At 45.9% G+C, this 26,223-nt stretch overlaps 1 protein-coding gene across 14 annotated transcripts in view; it reads right to left on the bottom strand.

The window, feature by feature from the left end:
• BCAR3 (BCAR3 adaptor protein, NSP family member) overlaps positions 1–26,223 on the bottom strand; it is a 242,911-nt gene that overhangs the window by 56,743 nt on the left and 159,945 nt on the right. For all 14 annotated transcript variants that reach the window (XM_072754584.1, XM_072754585.1, XM_072754582.1 and 11 more), the window contains one exon: positions 20,284–20,323. In XM_072754584.1, the coding sequence (XP_072610685.1) occupies positions 20,284–20,323 (40 nt within the window). The remainder of the gene's footprint in view (positions 1–20,283; positions 20,324–26,223) is intronic.

Genomic DNA, 26,223 nt, shown 5'->3' with positions numbered 1-26,223 from the left:
CATTAGGACAAAATGAAATGAATAAGCATGGGGCATCGGTTCCAACCTCCCCAACAGCAGGCTCAGACTCTGGAGGTCTCAGTCTTTTCTCGGGGCCCATGAAAACCGTCGACTCTCCTCCCCCAGCAAAAAGCACACATTATAATGTTTTACATGTAATTTCAGGGGATACCTTGTCCCCCGAGGCCCATCCACACACCCCTGGAAGTCCTACTCAGCCAAGAGGACCTAGCTGAGACGCTTCCTTCTACTCCACAGTCACGATGCACCCCGCCTCCCCCAGAGCAGGCATTTGTTTTTCTGGTCATCACAGCTCCCACATTTTCTGTGCTGTGCGCTTTTCTCTTTCTCCTCCCTTCCACCTTGATAAGCGGGAGTGATATAAGCAACTAATAGTGACCACAAATGCCCCTCAGATGTCTCTCCCACGCAGAGCTGCAGAAAGGGACCGAGGGGCACCTACAAAGCCAGAACACTAGGAAGGCTCACCAGCCAGGACAGCTGCACCGTCTCCCATCTCCACTGTCCCTGGCTTTCCCATCTCACAAGCACTTCTGCAAAATGACATCTTCCAAAACTGAGCTGTGAGACACACATTTGCATGTCTCAAAAGTGACGCTGGGAGGTAGCAGGTTAGAAGGAGAGCCAGAGTGGGTTCAAGTCTTGCACCACAAGCAAGCTGGGCGACCTTGGGAAATTTCTTAACCTCTCTGAGCCTGTTTCCTCCTCCAATTTACCAGGTTTTTGTGAGGACCAAGTGAGATAACAAGAGTGGGGTACCCAACCCATATGAGGCACTCAGCAAATGTGAGCTCCCCCTCCCCATTTGTTCCTCCTGCAGGGCACGTGCCTGATCTCACCTACAAGTCAGGCCACAGGAGCCATGCCCTCTGCAAGGGCCTGGATGGCTCCACCCTGAGCCACTGACTGGCAGGCTGGTACTTCACTGACTATTGAATCTTAAAAGCCAGGGAACAATGAGGAGGAGTTTAAGCATTTTCTCAGTCTTGAAATATTTTTAGCCTTTAAATTTTAAGATCACATATTAAAATTGCACATATGGTTTTAATCACACTTGCTCAGATGTCTCAGATGATTTTCTACTCCAGAGCCGTTGTCATTTGGAGAGTTGTTTGTTTTAACAGGCAACATGTATGTCCACAGCATCTGCCTACTTGGCCCTCACCCAGGGGGACTCCTGGTCCATCCACAGCTACTGAGCTCTCGATATCCCACTCCATCCCAGCCGGTCTGACTGGGGATCCTGTAGCCCCCCTAATAGGATCTGGGTTGCAACCCCTCCTTCTGCAGTGCCCCCATGCCAGGCTGGCTGCAGAGTTGGGCTATTGCCTACATCCAACCTGAATGTCTCACCTGATGCTCCTCCTACCTTGCCCCCCTTACCTAGCCCTCCAGGGTCTTGCCCTAGGACTAGACCTTCCACATGAATCTAGAATCCCCAGAGGGGGCAGCCCAGGTGGCTCAATGGTTTAGCATGGTCTTCGGCCGGGGGTGTGATCCTGGAGCCCCGGGGTCGAGTCCCACGTCAGGCTCCCTGCATGGAGCCTGCTTCTCCCTCTGCCTGTGTCTCTGCCTCTCTCTCTCTCTGTGTCTCTCATGAATAAATAAATAAAATCTTAAAAAAAAAAAAAAGAATCCTCAGAGGACCACTTCCCACGTGCTTGACTCCTTCATTCTTCATCAGCCCATATTACTGGCTCCTCTGATACCAGCCATGTCTAGAATTAGAACAGTGCCTGGTGTCGATGCTTGGGTGCCATGCTTACTCTACCCAGCCACCACCTCTAGATTTTCAGTGTCCCTCCAGATTTGGCCTTCTGCCTGTATTTGCCTTCTCCTCTCTCAACCCTTGTGGCAGGAATCACCAGAATCACAGTGCATTCTTCCAATGCCACTCCATGCCCTTCTCCCACCTTCAAGAGGCTACCAAGTGTCTGAGTGGAATGAAATAGGCATTGAGGAATGTCTGGGAAGGCAGAATCCTGGGGTGCGTGGTGGGGTGGGTACCAGGCAAGGGGTGGAGTCAGAACTAACTGCATTCATTCTAGCCTTGAAAGCTGGCCATAGTCAAATCAGAAAATGATTTTTGTTCCCTCCTTCTGTTTTCAAGCAAATTACAGCCATCTACATGAAATATTTTGGTGGAAAAATATGTTTTTCTCAAGGTCATAAACTGATCGTGGGCATTATCATCAGTGACACACTGGATAATTGCGCATCCTGCCCAAAGAGCTATGAGAAGCAGGCCAGGAGTTTTAAGCGGGGTGTGGAGTGGGGTTTCCATGAGCCACAAGAAATTGTACATGAACAGTTGGGTATCTGTTCACTGAGGTGAGGGGTACATGGCTTTTACTCATTTCTCAAAGAGGTAAAAATCCCCACTGATCCAGAAGGACTTTCAGTGGTCCTTCAAGATGGGGCTCCTGATGGTCCTACTGGATCTTTTCTCTAGTGGAGAGAAGAGGGAAGGGACACCTTTGGTCACCATGGACACGAGCAAAAGCAGATAAAGCCTGTAGCCACCAGGACACAGTCGGCCCCAGCAGGGCTATGGCTGGCAAGAGGAGGAGACAGAAAGCCTCGACACCACACCAGTAGGGCCACGTTCCATTCTGCCGGTGGGGCGGCTTTAAACACGTGTGAGAGGAGGGGAACCCTTCCCCAGCTGGTGGAAGGCCTTGCTTGCACATCACACTCAATGCCACCATTGAACGCACAAGAGCTGCAAGGCTGACCCTCAGCAAAGCCTCCCCAAGCACAGACTCCAGGGCTGCGATCGTCACAGGCACCCCACCTCTCAGCTGGGGGTGCCCTCACTTACCCGCGTGCAAGGCCCCCCAGAGCCAGCGTTCATACAGAGCTTTCACCACAGGGTCTTATTTAATACTTCACCAGGAGACACATATTATTATCTCCATTTCATGTGGGAGATCAAACTGTATTCAGAGTTAATGATTAAACCAACTCTGAATCAGAATGGCTGGATCAATGGGATGTGATAATGGCAGCATGGCTACCACCAGGTTGCCCGAGTACCTTATCTTGTGCAAATCCAAAAGGCAGAATCCCGGCTGCACAACATCCCCTCCCTCCCACGGAGGGACAGATGTCCTTAGCAACATGGGCAGCAGGTCTCATCCGAAATATCTCATCAGGGATCCTCATTCATTACTGACGGGAAAGGGCAGGACATGGACAGATGAATCCCGAGACAGAATCTGTAGCAAATCCCTAGAGCACACAGGACCACTGCAGGGCTCAGGGACTGCCTCTGCGCATATGGAAACATCATCTAGGTATATTTCTCTACAGGAAAAGCCCGACTCACACCGTGTGTTGCATGGGCAGGATCATATTGATCACCGGCCAGTTCCTTCACTTCCTAAAGTAGTCGGTGCTAAGCACAATGCCACCTACAGAGGTGATATCCAGATGGTCAACACTCCTGGTGCCCAAGGTGGGACAATGGGCTCCTTTCGTCAATGAATCAAAGGACAATACGATCCCTGCTCTTGCAGTATGTACCCAGAGAAGTGGGAGGGAGGAGAGAGGAAGGGAGTTACCAAGAGTAGCAGGAACCCACCTGCACCAATCTCTAAGAACACCCGGGGAGCCTCAGGGTCAGGCTACTTGTGACAGCAGATGTGGGAATTTCTCCAAGGCCGAGCTGTAAGGGGAATCCACAGCCTGTCTGCTCCACTACCCATGATCTCTGTAAACAGCATGGATCTGACAAACTGGGAGGCAAGGAGTATCCAGCATGTAGGAAATAAACTAGAGAAAGATGAGTACAGGGTCTGAAAAGGCCAAATAGAAAATCTCTCTGCAAAAACCTATAACTGGTATTAGCATATTTCCCATTTGTACCCTAAGTAGACAGGGACAACTAGAAATCACTATATTTCTGATCATGAAAATTCAGAGGGGGAAATAATGTAAATAGTAGATAGTGGTTATTACATTTAAAAGCTTTACCCTGTGGCATGTGCATTCATACTTGTTTTGGATGTGTGAGCTAATCAGAATTCTGAACACTGAATGGACGTGGGACCTAAGTTAGACCAGTCAGAGTCTTTCCCTGGGATTTTTCAAACCAGAGCAGAGGGAGAGATCCCCTTTGCCCCCTGGGCCATAAACTTGAAGATGATAAACTAGGGCAGCCTACGGCCATGTGCCCCTATACAACAAAGTGACCAGAGTGAATGTAGCCAATGTGCTGAGAAGCAGATGAAAGGACTGAGAGTCTGGACAGGTCTTCCTCTTCCAGAATAGACAACAAGCCAGGTACTCTACCCCTGTCCTTCCCAGGGGGCACGTCCCTAGCCCACATCATCCGTTTGAGAGTTTACCTGACCAATGTGAGATGAAGCAAAACTTGAGATCAAGACTGAAGGCATTGTGTTGGGCTCTACTGGAGTTCACAGTGTGAGAGATGATCTCCACACCTGAGAAGTGCTCAAAAAGAACCAACATAAACTGATGTTACATGAAAACACGTACAAGGCACAGCCATTAATAACAAGGCTGTTCCTTCATGTTTCAGTAATGGGTGGAAATTAATGGTACTTCACAGCCTACTGCAAGGATGTTCCATTAAAGAATTGAGTTGCCTTCAGTTCTCATGGAAGCAGCAGACATGAATTTGCCTCTAGGGAAGGGGAGAGGGACTCACAGAGTTGGAATGTCCTGTGCCACTGAACGTAGGTGTGAGTTTTGCTCCCACACCCAGCACTAGGGTGTGGGAGCTAGGGGAAACCACTAACAAATGGCTCATTCAACCCTGCTCATGTGGGCAACAGCACCCTCTTAAGTTCCTGAAGGATATTTTCAAAGGCTATTGTGTTTTGTGGAAGCACAGAGGACCTGATCCACAGGTACTGAGCCATTCCCTTATTTAAGGCCAGGTGGACTTGACCAGCTACAACTGACCACCTGGGAGGGCAACTTTCAGGACTTCTTTGTAGGTCAAAGAAAAGAAAATTAGCATCACCCTCGAAATATATTCAGATCTTCCCAAGTTCCTTACTTAGGTAGACATAGCCCAGAAGGAGACTGGAAGCCCTGTTCTCAGTCTGTGTGGCCCTGTGGGACTTCCTTCACCTACCGCTATTGCTTTATTTAACCCAGCAAGGGGCCCCAGCTCCAACATCTGGCTATTGAAGCACTCATTAAAGTGATATGTGTCTTTGTTTGCTTCAGGACTTATTCATTGTCTTATTCATTGGCAACACTCCAATGCCCAGAACGATTGGGGCCCATGCCCGAACAGGAGAGGGACTAGCGAACGTTTGGAGAAAGTGTGGGGTTTGTCAATCTGGGTCTGCAAACCCCTTGGAAATAAGATGCACAATTAGATCACATACGTATTTCTAGATACAGTTCTTATTCATCCCATTTGTAAAAAGACAGGGTACCTCCTCCCCAAAAATAGTTCAGAAACACAGGGGCCAAAGACATGACTTGCCACCAAGGGTTATGAACCTCGCTGGGGGAACGAGGCTTGCCATCCCTGCAGCTGAATTAGGACTGGTCCCTTCCTCACTCTTGACTGTGAGCTACCTGGATTCCCAGAACAGGTGACTCCCGACTCCTACGACCTTGCATGAGCAATCCTTGAGTACTCTGCAAACCAGGAAGTAAGAGGATGCAGCCCTGTCCTGCCTGGGCTCGTTCCAGAGAAGGCAGAGGGGAGGAGAATGGGCCATGATGGACTCAGTTAGCTATGATGGACTCAGATGCTTCAAAAAAAACCACCCACCTGGGCCTGGGAAAAATGAGAATCCAATTGGAGACTGGTGGTCACAGGAAACAGTCCATCAGCTTCATCATTGCTTCTGAACAAAACACTCTTTTGAGAGTGTGAATGGGGGCTTTATGTAGTTAAGTTCTCATCCACAGGCTAATAAATATGTGAAATGGCCTCTCAGACCAGGTTCCTGCAGCCTGGACACTGAGGTCATTCAAGAAACAATTAGATGCCATCTGGAGAGAGCTGGGACTCAAAAGGAAATTGCCTCGAAGGGCCAAACAGCATGTTCTTGTTCCCAGGGTCTGACACATCCTTATCTTCACTGACATAAAGGACGGATGGAGCTCAGCCAGCTAATCCACACTGGGAGCACAGAATGGGCAAATGTGGTGGCAATTAATAAAAGCTTAAGGACCAGGAGAATGTTCATTTTCAGCCTGCCTCAAGTAAATTTATCCCTTGACTGCACTTTTGCATCCGAGCTGAGCATCTCTGCCATAAACCAGACCTTGGCCTCACCAAGCTTTGGGTTTTCACAGTTTTAATATAAAGCAATCAGGGCAGAACAGCAACTGCTTCTGGACCAGCTCCTCACAGTATATAATGAGCAACTCGATCGCAGGAAACAGAGTTAGTATTTACGGAGGCCTCACAATCCACTCAATTGTAAAGAACAGGCCCTTATTTCTAGGATAGATTCTCAGTCTTTTCTTATTTTTAAATGAAAATTTAATGTTTCTTCTGTCAAGCAGTCAGTATTTTTTTTTAAAGATTTTATTTATTCACGACAAATACAAAGAGAGAGAGAGGCAGGCTCCATGCAGGGAGCCCAACGTGGGACTCGATCCCGGGTCTCCAGGATCGCACCCTGGGCTGAAGGCAGGCGCTAAACCGCTGGGCCACGGGGGCTGCCCAAACAATCAGTATTTTTAAATGTAGATGTTATTGTTTAAAAACAAAACTCTACTTAGCTAGAGAAAAAAATATGGATTTAGGTAAACAGGAGATGATGGTTTTACAGCTTTCTGACAGTTCTTAAGTAGAAGACCCTCTCGGACAGCGTGTTCAAAGTGCAGTCTAGGCAGCTCTTTCTGCCCAAGGGTCCTGCTCCAGTGCTGTAATAAAACCACCTTTTTGCCTGTGCACATGCACACACACGCACACACACACACACACACACACACAAACCCACAAAATAAAACAAAATGAACTGAAAAACCCCAAAGTACACCCTATGGGCCCAGGGGGGCTATGGGGGAATCCATGAGGCCAAAACTATTTCCATGACAATACTGAGACGATTTTTTTTGCCTTTTTCACTGGGTCTACATTTCCACAGAGAGGGTGAAAGCGATGATGGGTTACACTGCTAGGACCTTAGCACAAAGCAAAGGAGAGACACACATTGGATTGGGGGTCACTGCATTTCTTAACTACCATTTTTTAAATTTATTTTTTAAATACTGAAAACACAATGTTTTAAGTATGTCTTTAAAAAAATCCCCAGTTTCACCTAAGAAATCCTTGATGTAGCAGGAAGAATTACTCGCTTGATCACAGCTGGACCCTTGAGTCCACGTCTCTCTTTAGTATTCCGTGTGATGACACAGGAAGCACACGCGAGGCCCTTCTCAGGCAGACCCAAGTACAACGGCTGTCTTGAGGGAGAGCAATAGCCTGCTGAACCCGCTGCTTTTTCACGGAACACCATTTTTACTTCAAAGAATGTCTGACAAACTGTGGTTATTCAGATGTGGGTATTTGTCTGGCAGGCATTTTCTAAAAAAGGAACAAAGTGGGCCTATCCCTTCCAGAACAATTGACAGGATTTGTTGCCAATGATGAAACCTGAGCTTTCGATTGAAAATCAGAAGATTTCCCAATATATGATTTTTCTGATATGAAGTATAAATAAAAGTGGGTTTTTAATACTGTATAATGAAATATGCTAACATTTTGAATATCTGCATAACTCAGGAAACCAGTATTTCTTAAACGTCTAATGCATGGTGATACAAAATCACACACGGGTGTGTTCTATGAGACCAGAGTCTAAAGAGATTTGTAAATGTGTAAAATAATGCCATTCTTCTCATCAAATTTCGTTTTGGAAAATGATTATTTTTCACAAAAAATAATTACTGTTATTTTTAAATGAGTTAACTAAAAATTTAAAAATTTGGATTTTTAAAAAATTTGGATATTTTATTTTTTTTATATTTTAATTTCTAATACAATAAACCAAGACTTAAAACTCACATAATAAAAGCTCTTTGGGGTTTCAATAGTTTTTAAGAATGAAAAGGGGTCGGGATGCCTGGGTGGCTCAGTGGTTGAGTGTCTGTCTACCTTTGGCTCCAGGTGTGATTCTGGGGTTCTTGGGATCGAGTCCCGCATCAGGTTACCCAGGGGGAGTCTGCTTCTCCCTCTGCCTATGTCTCCACCTCTGTGTCTCTCATGAATAAATAAATAAAATCTTTACTAAAAAAATAAAAGAGTGAAAAGGGGTCTTGAGTTCGAACAGTTTAAGAACTTCTACTCTAATATGCCTAAGCTACTTGTTTTACATAATTTTGATTGAACTGTAAGTTTTCTGCATATTTATAAAGTAGACTAATAGAGGGCTGCTTTTATTTTAAAAAATAACTCTACCATAAAAACACTAGCACTCGTAGAGAAAATTTGAAAACTGAGAGAAATGTGAATAAAAACTCCCTAGCTGCCAGGAAGTTAATTTTGACTTACTACTCAACACTCAATCATTCTACTCCTAGTTTTGTCTCTTACAGAAATTCTCACAAATGTGCACCAAGCTGTCTGAGTTGCAGGCAATGCCATCTCTCCAGTGGGTTTTTTTTTTTTTGTTTATTTACTGATTTGAGAGAGAGACAGAGAGAGCTCGCACAGGGGGAGGGAAGTGAGGGAGAGGGAGCATCTCAAGCAACCGCCACCCCTGAGGGCAGAGCCTGGGGCCAGGCTCCATCCCAGAACCACATCATGACCTGAGCCAATATCAAGAGTGTCAGCTGCTCAATCGACTAAGCCACCAACGTGCCCCTCTTCAATATTGTGATTTGCTCCTCTGGGCTCCTATACACACCCAATCCGGCAGGAAATCCTTAAGACTCTGCCTCCATAGGAGACCAGAATGCCCCTTCTTCATCACCAATTTTGTCGTCACGGGTCCAAACTATCCTGTCTCACCTAGATAGTCACCATGGCTTCCCAACTCCTCTCCCTGTTCCCACCCTTGCCCCCACCAAATTCTGCTAGCAACATGAAAGCCAATGCCATCCTTACATGGCTCCCCACCTCACACTGCAAAAGTTTCATATGAGACCCATGCAATCTGCCCTTTCCCCCACCAGAAACTTCCACTCTTTCACATCAGCTTCTACCACTATCTTGCCCCCTCCCTTCCAGCCTCTCTGGCCTCACAGCAGTTCCTTGGTAAAAAAAGGTGAACTCTTCTTCCACTCAGCCTGGGCACACATGACCCCAGAGGCACGGGCTCTCCTCATCAATCTCTAACACGCAATCTCAACACCTACTTACCAGCTTTCTTCTGGCCATTTCTTTTTCAGCTGTCAAATCACAATTTAAATATAACTTCTTCCAAGGGGTCTTCTTGGCTACCACAGGCTAAACTTCTGGTCAACGCCAGTGCCTGTCACACAGAATCTGCACACATACAGTGTCACAGCATCTTAGAGCTTTTTGTCCAAGAATATGAGACAATTCACTCTATTAATAAAATGCATTAACAATTTTAATCTGTCTTAGAATGCCAACAAAAGGCACTTGCCTTTTTACATACTTTAAACACAGCCCTTAGTTCTGAGGTTGTAACTATAATATGTTAATAATTTAATATGGAAAGCTCCCAGAATATTTAAGACCAAACTGTAGCCAAATGCTGCACTATGGTGACATTTTTAAATTACTACCACTAGAGGGCAGAATTTAACAACAAACGAGTCCGACAAGCCTGGCCTCCCATTTGGGAGCTGAAGAGTTACTGGGACTCCATCTGAGGACATGATCTGAGAAACTGATAGGTCTGAGCCAGAAGCTGCCAGAACTACACCTTTAAAAAGTGTATATACCTCTCCCTAAATGTGTGAGTACTTAAGGTGATAACAGTCACCCCATAAATTTTATCCTATACCAGGTTGGCAAGAGAAGGTAGACTGAGGTTAGTTCGAGGAACTTTCTTTCTTTCCTTAAATAAAATCACCGAAGAATTTCTGGAAAATTTTTAAGGTTTACTTGGTTTGGGAAGCTTCAAAATCTTTAGAATAACCTTCTCTCAATTTAAATGCCCTTTGCATCTGGTGTTATATGATCATTAGTCAGCCAGGCACTAAATATTAAGATGAAAAGAACAGGTCCTTGCCCTCAGAACTCACATTCTTTTTTTTTTTTTTTAAGATCTTATTTATTTATTCATGAGAGACACAGAGAGAGAGAGAGAGAGAGAGAGAGAGAGGCAGAGACACAGGCAGAGGGAGAAGCAGGCTCCATGCAGGGAGCCTGATGTGGGACTCAACCCAGGGCCTCCAGGATCACACCCCGGGCTGCAGGCGGCGCTAAACCACTGCACCACCGGGGCTGCCCAAGAACTCACATCCTAATAAGAAGAGGTTTTGGGGGGTTGTTTTTAAATAAACAGATATAATTTGGGACAAGTGCTGTAAGGATGAGATACAGAGTAAGGAGATAGTGACTTGGTGGGGCAGCTTTTAGGAGGTGGCTCAGGGAAGGTCTCTCTGAAGCAATGAAATCTGAGTCAAATGGATCAGCCACACAGAGAACTAGGGTGATAGTTACCACATTAGTATTTACTGAGGGCTATCTACATGTCAGGCATTGTGCTAACAACTTTACATGTATCAAATCATTTAATTCCTACATTTTCCCATCCACTGGTTTTGCTGTTGTTGTTTTTAAAAATATTTTATTCCTTTGAAAGAGAGAGAAGGGGGTGGGTGCAGAGAGAGAAGTAGACTCCAGCTGAGCAGGGAGCCTGACTCAGGGCTCGATCCCAGGACCCCGAGATCATGATCTGAGCCGAAGGCAGACACCTAACCAACTGAGCCACCCAGGTGCCTCTCTCCCATCTACTGTTAAGGAAACTGACCCCCAGAAAATTTCAGAAACTTACTCAAAGTCACCCAACCAAGAAATGGCTATGAGAGGGCTTTGCATCTGTGTTAGTTTCCTAGGGCTGCTCTAACAAAGTACCACAGACTTGGTGGCTTTAAAACAGAAATTTATTCTCTCAGTTCTGGAGGCTAGGCATCTAATATCAAGGTGTTGGCAAGAGCTACATTCTCTGTGAAGGTACCAAGGGACAAGCCTTTCTTGCCTCTTCTTAGCTGAAGATGGCTGTAATCCTTGGTGTTGCTGGCTTGTGCACACATCAACCGCTGCCTCTGCCTCTCTGGTCACACGGCATTCTCCCCATGTGTCAGTGTCTCTGTGCACAAATTCCTCCCTTCTTACAAGAATACCAGTCATTGGATCAAGACCCATCCTAATATGGTATGATATCATCCTAGTGTGATCATATTTGCAAAGACCTTATCTCCAAATAAGGCCACATTTATAGGTACTAGGGGTGGGGGGAGGTACTACTTCCTATATCTTTTGGGGGGACACAATTCAACCCACTTTAAACCACCTAACTTCAAAAGAAACTTCCAAGCCAAGGCAAAGGCAAAGACCCTGAGCAGTAGGAAAAGCCAGTAGGAAGGAGTATAGGGACTAAGGCAGATGGCAGGAGATGATGAGGTTAGAGGTAGACAGGCCACATGCAGAAGGCTCTGAAGTCCAATCGTAAAATGGAGCCTAGGAAGACACCACAGCTTTGATTCCTGCTTGCATGTTAGTTTTTCCATCTCTCTGCCACCTCATCACCCCCATTGCTTGGGATTTCAGGAGTCCTCTTACTTTCACTCAGGGATGGAGGTTGAAGCATAAAATACAATTATGAATCTAGGCTTATTCCATTCACAGGCTAGATAAGGCTCCTTATTAGCGCACCTCTAGAGGGCGGCTCCAAGGTTTGACCTTGATTCAAACTATCAAGTTCAGGAGGCTCAGGGAAAATTTACTTCTGACTTGGGACATGGAAAAAACTCATCTCAGGCTGCACTGGCAGAGCAATCTGGCCTGAGGAAATTATCCAGACAAGCCCCAGGCAAGAACAGTCAGGATTCAAGCACCTGTGCTGTCCCCACATACCTTTTCAGCCAGCAGAACTGAGGAGGTTAGATGTGACAGGCCCAGTGGGGAGACGCTGCTCACAGCAGACAGGTCTACCCCACCAGGTGCTGAGATGCATCCAAACTGTGCAGTGTTGCCATAGCATCATCTCTGTGATGGTACAAGGTCTCACAACCTGCACAAGGACTCACTGCTGTGTCATCAGGCAAGATAAAAGTGATGTCAATGATGCAAGGTACCACCATGAAAGTGTCAGCATGAAAATTTTTGCTGAAAGCCTACTAGGCATTATTGGGAGGTAAAACAGGGACAGTGTATAGGCATATAGTCTAGAGCAGGAGTCAGCAAACCTCTTCTGTAAAGGGCCAGACAGTAAATAGTTCAGGCTCTGCTGCCCATCCTGTCAGATCTACTCAACTCCATGGTTATGGTGAGAAAGCAGTAATATGTAAATGAATGGATGTGATTTGTTTCAATAAACCTTTATGCCTGTTGAAATCTGAATTTTACAATTTTCACATTCTTCTTTTGATTAAAAAAAAAACATTTAAAGTATAAAATGCATTTTTAGCTTGTAGGCCATACAGTAACAGGTGGCAGGTCAGATTTGGTCTCCAGTCGTAGTTTGCTGATCCTCCCAGTCTAATGACATCCCCAAATGCTCATCAATTAACCTAATGTCATTGTGGTAATGAGGTCTCCAACTGGAAGTTTCCTGTCCTCCCCTAAAATATTCACCGGCTTCTGGCAAGATGCCAGGCACTCCTATGAACTCTGGAATCTCCCCTAGCTTCCTCTCCCTCACCTCCTCCAGTTAAGTCTGCCAGGAGCTGTCAACTCACCTAATAAAATGGCTCTTAATTCCCTAAAAGGCCTCTAGCTTCCTGCCCTGATTTTCCATGCCCGCTATCTAAGGTTAGGCTCTCGATAACTCTTGACTCCCAACCCTCACTCTGCTGAGCAATCACGAACACATGGTATATGCTCAAAACTATCTGTTGAATGAGTCAGTGCAGGAAAATATCCACAAGCTCAGCACTTTCTCCATGTGATCAGCAATCTGAGGGGGCCCTCTCAAAAGCAAACATTTCCCTGAGACGGGTGGCAGCACTTAAGGGCTAAAATATGATAATGTTTTAGTGCACTTTTTAAAAGTCAGGATCCAAGCATCTGGGTGGCTCAGTGGTTGAGCATCTGCCTTTGGCTCAGGTCATGATCCCAGGGTCCTGGGATCCAGTCCTGCATCGGGCTCCCTGCAGGGAGCCTGCTTCTCCCTCTGCCTGTGTCTAGGCCTTTCTCAGCCCTTCTCTGCGGGTCTCTCATGAATAAAAAATAAAACCTTAAAAAAAAAAAGGCAGGTCACTGAGGTATAATTTACATACAGTAAGAGTCACCCTTTTATACCTCCTGTGAGCTTTGAAAGAACCATAATCAAGGTCTATCATCCTACAAGTTCCTTTGTTCCCTTTTGCAGGGAACCTCTCCCCTACCCCTTTTTCAACCACTGATGTTTTCTGTCGTTAATAAGTTTTTAGACCTATGGGAGAGTCCGTTCCTTTTTAGGCTATTACCCCGTTGAACGGGTACACCTACGGTTTTTTCCATTCACCAGTTCAAGAGCATCTGAGCCGTTTCCAGTTTTTATCAATTGTAAATAATGTCACTATAAACGTTCACATATAGATTTTTAAATGAACATCCATTTCCACGATAAGATTTCACTTTTTATATACAACCCCCTTTGCAAAGACCTGCAGGAAAGGATTCTACTGAATGAGGGGCTGTGCTCCATCTCCACTCTTCCGGCCTCAGCAATTTGTCTTTTTTTTTTTTTTTTTTTTAATTTATTTATGATAGTCACAGAGAGAGAGAGAGAGAGAGGCAGAGACACAGGCAGAGGGAGAAGCAGGCTCCATGCACCAGGAGCCCAACGTGGGATTCGATCCCGGGTCTCCAGGATCGCGCCCTGGGCCAAAGGCAGGCGCCAAACCGCTGAGCCACCCAGGGATCCCCAGCAATTTGTCTTTAAATCCCAGTAACGTGACCCCTCCCAAGAAGACCTGCCAGGAGTGTGTGTGGGGGGGAGGTAGGACAGGGGTAGCCCTCGCTCGTGGGGGGCGGTAGGGTGGGGGGGTCGGCGGGGGGGGGGGGAGTTGGGGGGGCTCCCTCGTTGGGGGAGGGGGAGAGGGGAGATAGGATGGGGGAGCCCTCCCTCTTTGGAGGGGTAGGGTGAGGGAGGTCAGACGGGGGAGGACCCTCCCTCGTGGGGGGGGCTCCTTCGTTGGGAGAGGGAGGGGAGGGGGGAGCCCTCCCTCGTGGGGCAGGGGTGGGGAGGTTGGACAGGGGGGCCCTCCCTCATGGGGGGTGGGGAGGTCGGCGGGGGGTGGGGGGGTCCCTCCCTCGCTGCCCCCTGGGTGCTGCCCACACCACCAGGGATCCGGGCACGGGGCTGGCGGCGCTGGGGATATGCACAGGCGCTGGGGATATGCACACTCGGCGAAAAAGCTGCAGAGCCAGCCTTTGGTTCTTTGGTTCACAGACCTCGCTAAGACCTCCCGGCCTGTGCAGCGCGCCATTGTCTTTGCGAGTCCCTTTCAGGACTTTGGAGGCAGCTAGTTCAGAGCGGCCTGGCTTCGGTCAGAGGCGGCTATTTGACCGTGACCAAGGCTGCGGCCACCTGGAGCACAAGATCACCTGGAGCACAGGCCACCTGGAGCACAAGGTCACCTGGAGCACAAGGCCACCTGGAGCACAAGGTCACCTGGAGCACAAGGTCACCTGAAGCACAAGGCCACCTGGAGCACAGGCCACCTGGAGCATAAGGTCACCTGGAGCACAAGATCACCTGGAGCACAGGCCACCTGGAGCACAAGGTCACCTGAAGCACAAGGCCACCTGGAGCACAAGGCCACCTGGAGCACAAAGCAGGGCTGCAGCCCCACAGCCCCTCTCCCACCACTTGTTAACAAGCACTTCTGGGCGCTGGAATTCGCATAATTACTTCTCTTTTAATCTGCTGGGGTGACCTAATGTGGCCCGCGGCCGGCCTCAGGAGGCCTCAGGAAGCGGCCTTGCTGGGATATGAGCCTTGGGCGGCCTGTCCTATCCCTAAGGCCCTCTCAAAAGGAGCCTTTTGGAGCATTAACCCCATAAAGGGCCGACTGCCAAGGCACCTGGCGCCGGGAGCTGCTCATGTGCACTGGGGGGCGTGGGGGGGTGAAGGAGCCTTCCGGGGTGAGGTGCGAGTCCCCACTCAGGATAACCTCTCCAGTCCTGTCCCTTCTCTGCAGCCTGCGAAGGAGCTCAGCAACTGCAAATCATCTTCTAAAAGCTCGCAAGTGGTTCTAGCAAGAATCCACCCAGGCTGACGACAAAAGAAAGGATATTTGTTCACTAGGAGGCTAACCAGGGACAAAAGGCTGCATTCCGTCTTGACACTTGCTAACTGCGGTCGCCTGGAGAGCAGGCCTTTGTCCACAGGCGGGCATTGAGCTGTTTACAGCCTGGCCACTGAAAATGGGCTTGCCTACATCTTGGCTAATTTGAAAAACAGTCATCCCGATTTTCTTTTCTACTTGACTTTATTTTCCAATATATCCTTCTTACGGGCATTTAAAAATGAAAAACCTGTAATAAACATTCCTTTTAAAGGAAACATCACCCAGCTCTGCCCCAATCACCACCTCCCCTAAAATATATATATATATATATATATATTTTTTTTTTTTTTAAACTATTCCCAGAAAAGAGATGCTTTATTAAAAGGGTTGTAAGGCTTGTTTGTGAAGAAGCTAGGAAGAACTAGAACCTTCAGTATGAAAGGGGAAAGGACAGGAAGTAACATAAATTTATAATACTCAGTGTATGAGGAAGGCAACTCTTAAAGCTTAAAGTAGCCCCGGGAAAAGAATAAAAAGAATGATACAGTGAAAATGAAAGTAAGTTTCATAGGTTCAAGAAGGGGTTACAAAAGTGAAAGCATAACAGATCATAAGAGCATATGTAGGAGTATTGAGATATATCCCCAATTTTTTTTAGGTAATATGATGTATGGGCAGTTATTAGCTCTCACATCCTTGGTCTTTTTTTTTTTTCTTTTTTAAATTTTATTTATTTGTTCATGAGAGACAGAGAGAGAGAGAGGCAGAGACACAGGCAGAGGGAGAAGCAGGCTCCATACAGGGAGCCCGATGTGGAACTCGATCCCGGGACTCCAGGATCATGCCCTGGGCAGAAGGCAGGCGCTAAACCACTGAGCCACCCAGGGATCCCCACATCCTGGGTCTTAATGTCTGAAACACATGTTCCAATCAATATGACACTTTTGGTCATAGTGATAGATGGTCAAGACTGATAGATTAAGAACCCCTTCCTACTCGCTAAAAAAACTTTCCCTCCAGCCTATATAAGGTACAGAGGATCCTAAAAATATTCAAAGGACGTTAACCCATCCCTGATGTTCCAGTGAGAAGATGGAACCCACAGAAAGAAGGTAGCAAATCCAAAGTCAGAGTGGGCAGACCGGGCCCCCCTCCCAGAGGGTTTTCAGGAGTTGTATAACCTGGAGTCTACGGGAATGCTATCGGGGAAGGTTAGCACACTGAGCTATTATCATTTATTCACATTTTAGTATAATTATTTTATCAAATGTTCTAAGCAGTTACCTGACACAAGCCTAAGATACTAGACCCTGAATAAATACATTGTAATGGTGGTAAAAATATGGGGGGGAAAAAAAAACAAATGGAGCAGTGAGCAAGTAAAACAGCCCAGAAGACAAAGCCTTCTTCACAATTTTGCCTTGGGCTTTTTCCTCCAAAAGTTATTTCCTCTGTTAAAAAAAAAAAAAAAAAAGTTTTTATCTCTGGTGAGGTATGCTAGGTACGCAGAGGAATTCCAGAGCTGTACACCACTAACCAAAGTCACTAATGACTAAGGAGCAGCAGGAAGGTGGAGCTGCGCTGGTCGGCTCTGCTTCCTAACTTGGAGGAATTGCTTTCTTTCCGGTGTAGTGAAAAAGAGAATCAATTCCATTTTGTTACAGGTAAAATCAGACTTTCAAGATGATCATGTTTTGAGCTACTGTGAGAGGGTGGGGGTAAACGTGGGGAAAAGCGAGGGCTCCAAAAACCAGGCAAAAGGAAAAAAAAAAAACACAACTCCCCTCTCTAACAGAATTAAAGAGGCAGAAACAGTGGAGAATGAGATTCCAAAACATCCTCTGGCTGGTTTGGAGCTGCTTTAATTTTCGTATTGTGTCCAAACCTGGAATTCAGCGGGTAGCGTCTAGATGCTGTTGGGGGGCCCCAGCAGGAAGGGAAAAGCCTCCGACAGCCCCAGGGCTCCTCCATTCCCGGCGCAGGGCAGCTACTGGTAGCCTAGCAACCGCCGAGGTCCCCTTTCACGCCGGATTAATGTGCACAAACCGCATCGAGTGTTAGGAGGACATGGAGTACAAACTGGGCAGAAGAGAATTTTGGATTCATTCTCTACCCAGCTCTCTCTGCCACAGTCCTGCAGCCCCAGTGGCCCGCACGCTGACCACCCCCTCCCCCGTGCCTAACTCCCCAGGCACAGGGAGGCGAAGCCAGGCCCAGGTCAATGGATCTCTCTATCTCTCTCTCTCCCTCTCTCTCTCTCTGCTGGGCACTGGGAAAACCAGGTGAGGAAGGTTAGGAAGTCTCTGGTGGGAAGGAGAAGGCATTGGAAGACAGAGAGGGACCTGGGACTGGAGCTCTCCATAGGATGAGAACTGCTGTCTGTTGGCCACATCTGGCTGCTTCCACCCCTGAGAAGACCCTGAGACAGAGGTCAGACCACCTCTCCTTATGAGGTCCCTAAAAATGTGCTCCCCTGAATCTTGATTTTTTTTTTTTTAGGCTGATAAATCTGACTCTACCAGAAGGGGACCCTACCTGATGTAAGGAATTTTACCAAGAATCTCTACTTTTCTACATGCCCAAGAGGCATTAAGCGCACCAGGGGATAACAGGGAATAACATTCAAAGTCAGGGGGCGCCAAACTGCAACCCAGTTTATCTACAACTATCTCACCTCCCTTGATTATTTTCCCTCACCCTCCGAATCACTAGATCAGGAGCTGGCACCGATTTACAAGGCCTTCATGACATGGACTCATCAGCCAGGCTCGAGAGGGCAGCCAAGTCTGAGAAATGCTTAGATGAGCCTGCTCTGGCCCAAGAAGCATGACACCTGAGTCCATTTAGACCTTGAAGTCAAAGGCCTCCATGAATGTGCTTTCAGAGCTTCAGTGCCCATAGAAGCAAATGAATTTACCCAACAAATCCCCAAACTATCCCTCCAAACCAAGGGCAAAGTGGAGAGTGGGAAAGAATATATGTGTATATATATATATATGTGTGTGTGTGTGTGTGTGTGTGTGTGTGTGTGTGTGATGCATACAGGAGGAATACAGAAACTTCATTTATAAAGCCCCGACTAGATTCAGACGAGGCTGGGAACAGAGCGACCCTCAGAACACCTCAACAGGTCCTGGGAAGAAATACCCTCAAGCCACCAAGAGCAGTCCCATCACATCTCACTGCTGGGGAAAACAAGGACTGCCTAGCAAGACAGCCACCACCGAGAACCCCAATATTTCCTCTTACTCAACACAACTCAATCAGAATGACTGACATTCATGAATGTGACACAATGGCTTAAAGAATACTAAAACAGATCATTCCAGAATCTGTTTTGCTTTCGAATTCATCACCAGATTATCTTAAGGGCTCAGACACTGTGAAAGAAAAACCAGGTTAGTTGAGTAAGGGAAGGATCGATCTGTGCTTGCTAAGTACAGCCTGAGTGAGCCTGCAGCAGGACACAGCCAATTTCGGGAACATGACATGAGTGGCCTCTAAAGAACTGCTATGATTTACAAACTGCCTAATTCTAGGGCACATTTTTTATGTTGTGCTCTAATCAAATCAAAGTCTCTGGGAATAGCACCTCCCTAATGCTTTGCAGCATACAACCTGCATAAAAACATAGGTGGATGCATCCAGGAGGCACACAGACATCATTTATAAAGTTCTCTCATGATTCTGACATGGCAGCCGCCGCCTGGCTTAGGACCATATATTTGCTGCAGTAATACTACAGTTCAGACATAGACTGGGTATGAAAGGAAAAAATAATACCCACCTCCATTCCAACAAGCTTTGTTATGACTATTTCAAGTGATTAAGCGATTCTACTACAGGTCTCTCCCCTACCATCCATCCTCTGGCCAAAAGAGAGAAGGAATGCTAACAGGTACATGAAAAAGCAACAGGCCTAAAAACTCTGAAACTGTAATACTGCCCTCCAAATAATGAGGATGGAATGTGGCTCCTAGGAGGCAAGTACCTTATAACACATCCCATGACTTCTCCTAAAAATTAAGGATATATGTTGTCATAAATCCAAGAAACTCAGGGTGACAAATCAGAGTTCTCTTTTCTGTAGTAGGTACCAGATTGCCGTTCTCAAAAATAAAATAAAGCATACACCTCCCCCCCCCCCAAAAAAATGGGGTGTGTGTGTGTGAAAAACATCTTTTCTTTCTGCTCAGAAGGAAATCACTGTTTTGGATTATTGACTATTTAGAAGCTGTGAATGTCCCACTGGAAAGCAGCGTGTGGCCATGGCTCATGGTCCTAGATGAGCCACTACACAGGATAGTGGCTGTCGGGAACGAAGGGCCAACTCTGAAAACCTCAGGGAGTCTACAGTCCTCCACTGAAGATAAACACAGGTTCATAATTCATTATCTACCATCTCCCAAAATCCAAAACACTCTAAAAACTAAAAAATTTTCAGTCATTTGGCAGCAAAACAAACCTGATGTCATTTGGTGGTAAAGCATGAGCTGAGCTACATAAAATCATTTGTAGTCTATTTATCCCACGTTCTGTGAATATTCTTACATCTCACTGCTGAAATAATGAGTTTGAGTCTGGAGTGCTGACCCTAGCTAGATCCTGCTGAGGATGTTATATACGTGCGTGATATTACCTTTCTAAAAAAATTCTTGAATTTTAAAACCCATCTAGCCCTAAGGGTTTTAGATAGGTGGAAAAGGACTATAGACCTCGAATAGGATGCCATAAGCCCTCTGCAAAAGTTACTGAAGGCCTAAGAGAGTCAAATAAACCCCAGGTTGTTTCCATCTGAGCAGCTTCCTACACAGGCCAGACTGCAGCACTATTTGGCAAAGCTGTGTTAAAAATGGGAAATGTATTACACAGGGTCCTGATTCCACGTTAAATATTGTTTCCTACCTTCACATATTCCAGAGTTGGGTCCAGAAGATGCTGATCCCTGGAAAGAGAAAACATAAGTATGAGAACAACTGGGAAGAATGCGTTCTTGCACTGAGTGAAACGTATCCAACATGATTTCACTGTGTTCATTCAAATTATTAAGATGGGCCCACCTCCCAGACAGTACTCACCGCAGACAGATAAGGAAGTCAGAACAGCACAGATTCCTTTCATGGTGTGTGTTGGGGGTAGGGGAAGGGGGTCGGACACCACCATAATCCGCCTAGAAGCTCCACATGCTTTCTTATCACATTTAGGCTCCAAACATTAGACTACTTCATGTGGTAATTCTAGATTCACTTGAGCATAAAAATTAGACTAAAATTCTGAAGCACAGACCAGCAAGGAGGATAGAGGTGAGTGTAAAGCAGGACTGGATGCCCAAATGAGGGGTACTCTGGACCCCAGCAGCGTCACACCCTCTCTGACAAAAGAAAATGGAGGCTCAGGTGGGCCCAGGGGCTGCCCGAAGTCACCCAGCCCTGGGGGCAGGAGATGGAGTCTGTATACCCAGCTCTGCTTCTAGGCGACATCTTCCTTTTTATTTTAAGATTTTATTTATTTGACAGAGAGAGACAGAGAGAGAGAGAGAGAGAGAGAGAGAGCGCACACAAGCACGGGAAGCATCAGAGGGGGAGGGAGAAGCGGGCTCTCTACTGAGCAGGGAGCCGGATGTAGGGCTCCATCTCAGGACTCTGGGATCATGACCCAAGCCAAAGGCAAATGCTTAACCGACTGAGCCACCCAGATACCCCTTCCCCTTCTCTCTCTCTTTTTTTAAATTGCTGCCTCGATTACCTACCCACCCACCCCTGGTGTCTAGCAGAGAATTGACCCTCATTTTCTTTGGCACCCCATACTGTTCTCTTTCCATGTAATGTCTGCTGGTGTCTGTCATAATATGACATTGGGATTAACCAGACAGTTAAAGGTAAACGGCAGCAGGTGGTACTGGGGAGGCTGATTTCTTACTGAAAGGAAGGGAAACGACCAGGGAAAAAGAGAGGAGGGGGAGACATGAGAGTGGCCATTTTCAGTACTTGCAGAGTTACAGCGAGCTGCCCCCCAACAGAGGATGTGAAAGGACAGCTGCCTTCAGAGACCTGAACTTCAAAAACTCAATACATCCCTGCAGAGATGGCATCATTCTGAGGACAGAATAGCTCTGAAGCCTGTAAGAGGAGTCTTCTCCACGGAGAGGGGTCTAGTTTATCTACAGAAAGAACAGGTGCCTCAGAAGTCCTACCAACAAGCAGCTTCCTCTGCAAGGCTGGGCTCAACCCCCAAACTCGTGGGCTTTGACACCTCCCTGGTGATGGAGAGACCTGCAAGATGGCAGCACTTCTCCCTGGGTTGAGAGAGAATTCTGGTCACTGCTAGAGCACAAGGAGTCCCAACCCCACAGGATACTACTATCTTGTGGAAACCATGCTTGGCTTGGTGTGACTGTCCATTCAGGGCAGCACATGGGGCACCTGTGCAGAGGCAGGCTGGTGTCCAAGATGCTCCCCACCATGTCAGTGGAGCAGTTCTCAGGAGTCCCTCTAGTGCCAAAGGATCAGAGAACAGCATAAACTCACCATCCCTGGTGAGGGGTATAAACCAGTCTTTCAAAGCCTTAAAACACTTTGTCTTCAAGTTCGTTTATCAGGCATCTTTTCCCAAAGCCCTGGAGCCTGTGTGCTCCACTTCTCCTGCCACCTGGACACCATGTTGATGTCATCAGGCTTTGCATCTGTGGAATCACCTGGCTAGTGACTAAAAACTCTGTCAGCAGCACTTTGGCTGTGCTCCCTTTTAAGTTCTTGAATTCCTGGTTTTCTTTTTTTTATTGTTTACTTAAAATATTTTATTTATTCACTCCTCAGAGATACAGAGAGGCAGAGATATAGGCAGAGGGAGAAGCAGGCTCCCTGTGGGGAACCTGATGCGGATTCGATCCCAGGACTCCAGGATCACGACCTGAGCCAAAGGCAGATGCTCAACCACTGAGCCAGCCAGGTGCACCAAACCCCTGGTTTTCTAGTGAATTAATATTTCAGGCTTATAGCCATCTAGTCTTAGGCTGAACATCTGGCCCAGAGGTCTGGTCCTGTGAGGACAGAAAGATGTTAGAACCATTGAAATGCTGTTCTCATCTTCAAATTTCTCTTTTTTATGTACATGTAAAAATGTGCATTATATACACTCATACATACATGGCTTAATGCATGGATAAACAGTATGAGTATGGGGGCCTGAAATCAGAGGTTCCCAAGTGTTTTTGGTCCAAGGATCTCTTTATGTTCTAAATTACTGAGGACTCCAAAGAGCTTTTGTTCACGTGGGTTATATCTACTGATTACTGATGTTAGAAATTAAACACATTTTTAAAACATTTATTGATATTTTAAAAACAAACCCATCACATATAAGATAATAATATTATTATAAGTAGATATTTTTTCATAGCAAAAATTTAGTGAGAAGAGCGACACTGTCTCATATTTTTACAAATCTTTTTCATGTCTGGCTTAGTCAAAGGACAGCTGAATTCTCATATCTGCTTCTCCATTCAGTTTGTTTTGATATGTCGTGGTTTCAAAAAATGTCCATGCTCACATAGATATATAATTGGAAAAGGGAGGGGTATTGCATTAGACTTTCAGGTAATTATGGCTATTCTTCATACCAACACTAAACAAGTGGTAGTTTCTTAAAGATTAGTTGCAACGTGTCATCTTGGACCACACCTGTTACTCTTCTGCATCTATCTTGCACTTTTTTTTTTTTTTAAATTTTTATTTATCTATGATAGTCATACAGAGAGAGAGAGAGGCAGAGGCATAGGCAGAGGGAGAAGCAGGCTCCCTGCACCGGGAGCCCGACGTGGGACTCGATCCCGGGCCTCCAGGATCACGCCCTGGGCCAAAGGCAGGCGCCAAACCGCTGCGCCACCCAGGGATCCCCTATCTTGCACTTTGATTGGAGCTTTTGTCCATGCGTGATTCTGTATCCCCTATCCTAGAAAATACTGATTCACCAAGTTATATAGATATTCTAAATTTTGACACATTTCATTATAATATTTTAAAAAATCACATTCGTCAGTATCATCACTAATCTCATCAGAAGTTGTTAAGCACTGGAAAGTGTCAAGCTCATGGAGGATACCAGTTTTCCAAACTTTAATTTTCAGTTGAAAGCTTGAATTTTGGGACATCTGGGTGGTTCAGTGGTTGAGCATCTGCATTCAACTCAGCTCCTGGGATCGAGTCCCATTATCAGAGTCCCCATGGGGAGCCTGCCTCTCCCTCTGCCTATGCCTTTGCCTCTCTCTCTCTGTGCCTCTCATGAATAGATAAATAAAACATTAAAAAAAAAAAAAGGAAGAAAGAAAGCTTGAATTTTTTCACTGGCAGCTAACACTCTCAAATATTTTCCTTGAGATTCATTCATTCATTTTGGGGAAAATATTTGCCAAATACCAAGACCATATAGTCATGGTTTGTCATTTTAATTCCCCTTTTTTTAGGTGCCCAAATGTCATTCTTTTAGTAAATTCTTTTTAGAATTTTGTCCAGGATCTACTCTTCTCACCAGATTTAGCTGTAAAATCCTTTTCCTTTCACCTTTGAAAGCTGAAATGTTCCTTTCTTTCTTTCTCAAGAGATGTACCTGAAAACTCTCTGAGCTAGCTCTCTCAGAACAGCCCCTTCAAGTTCTCTTGGGAAGACCTGGGATAATCCACATGGACTCAGGCCAGGAGCTGTGCCTGGGTGGCTCCTGAAGCACTGCTGATGAGCACAGTTCCCACTCAGAGACAGGATCTCCTAGAGGCAGGGCAGCCTGTGCTCTCCCATCCAGAGAGCCCAGCATCAAAGAGCCTGGGGTGTCCTCCAAAATGCTTCCCACCTTAGATGAACCTCCTGTGTTCCTCTTTATTTTTTAAAAAAAGTAGGCTCCACACCCAGCATAGAGCCCAACACAGGGCTTGAACTCACAACCCTAAGATAAAGATCTGAGTTGACCCCAACCAACTGAGCCATCTGGGTACCCCTATGTTCCTCTGATTCTCTACAAAAAAACTTCTCTGGGCAGAAGAGAAGGAAACTGGGAGTCTCTGGTGAGGGATAAAACTGAAGTCCCCAGGCAGCCCAGGTGGCTCAGTGGTTTAGCGCCGCCTTCAGCCCAGGGCCAGATCCTGGAGACCCAGGATCGAGTCCCGCGTCGGGCTCCCTTCTTGGAGCCTGCTTCTCCCTCTGCCTCTGTCTCTGCCTCTCTCTCCTTCTCTGTGTGTCTGTCATGAATAAATAAAATCTTAAAAAAAAAAAAAAAACTGAAGTCCCCTTTAGACACTGCCCCCAGATGAACTCTGCTAAGGAAGCCTTGTACATTCTGCTACAATAGCAGAGGGGACTCTAACTGTCCTAAAATTCTAATTCAGGGCTCCCAGGAGTCCCCTAGAGGATCCTCATGTTCTTATCCTTTTCAGGTAGGCAAGGAATACAGGAGAGTATAACAAAACCAAGTGAGTGTGTTACAAATCCAAAAGCTTTCAAAGTTACTGCCTTGAACTAAATTAAAATTATGTTTGAATGCAGAAGTGTGTGTCTCCTTTCTCAGCCAGCCACCTCATCCCAGCTAACCAAAAGAAGATATGAGCTGGAAAACACAGCAGTTGGCCCCGTAGCCCCAGCCTCTAATTTGAAATAGAATATCCAATTATTCATACAAGTCTGTGCAGCAAACACTCCCTAAGCCACAGATTTATATTCTCCAACAGAGATCACTAGAAAACAAACAGAAGAACTTGGCAATCAAAATGAAAAGTTTTATATATATATATATATATATATATTTTTTTTTTTTTTTTTTTTTTTTTTGCTGATGCAAATTATGAATCCCCACCCTTGTGAATCCATGATGTGTTGTGCATCTCTATTTACAACTGCTGAGGCTGGCAGGCACCCACAGCCCCTCTGTCAGGCACGCTGCCCTACAGTGCACGGTCCACAGACCAAGGAAAGCAGCAGACTGAAACTAGACCCTCCTGTTATTTTGTTCTTAGGTTGATTACGTTTTAAATAACAACACTGTGTTTACGGCAGTTAAGTCAGTGTTTCCAGTGTCCTGTTTCTAAATAAAGTTCATACTGAGGGACGTATAGTTGGGAATCATAGAAATGATGCATTTGTTATGTTAGTTTGTTTCTCATCAGTAACCAGGTTAATAGTTCCTCCCTCTTAAAAGGACACTTGATCTACACATTTGCTATTTTGAGTTAAGAGGTTCTCCATCTGGAACATATAAGCAAAATTTCACTAACAGATCTTCCCTGAGTGCTTGGAAGACAGATGAGGAATTAAGTACCCTAAGTCTGTCTTAAATTATAGAATGTTTTAAATGAATGAGTGTTTTGACTTCTTTAAATATTATAGAATAAATTAATGGCTAACAGTGTTGCCAAACAAATGTCCTTTTGGATAGAACAAAGAAGAATCATTTGTAATAAGAGGATTCTTTCATGTAATAGAGATGTGAGAAACTAGATCTAACTGTTCTGAAGAGACTGAGTAGACTAAAGTAGAATAAAGGTTCCCTTTGAGCCCCATGCACACTAGTAATCTGCAGAGTGGGTACCCCTCCTTGGTGCACATGGCATGGTATTTGGATTCTGGTTCATTCTACTGTACTTATATAGGGCCGCTCCTCTACAAGGTGAGCAACCCAAGAACAGTGGCGAGTCTACTTCATTCCCAATATCTCCATAATTCTTGCATTCATCCCAGAAACATTTTCAAGCATCTGCAACATGGTATGCTGTAGGCCAGACAATGGAAACAGAAGAAGCAAAGACAAAGGCTCTGTTCCCAGAGAAGCTGCAGGCAAGTGGGGAAGACAGGTCAACAGACCCAG

The sequence above is a fragment of the Vulpes vulpes genome, chromosome 3 (assembly GCF_048418805.1).
Source record: "Vulpes vulpes isolate BD-2025 chromosome 3, VulVul3, whole genome shotgun sequence".
NCBI lineage: Eukaryota > Metazoa > Chordata > Mammalia > Carnivora > Canidae > Vulpes > Vulpes vulpes.
This window is presented reverse-complemented; position numbering and strand designations above follow the sequence as displayed.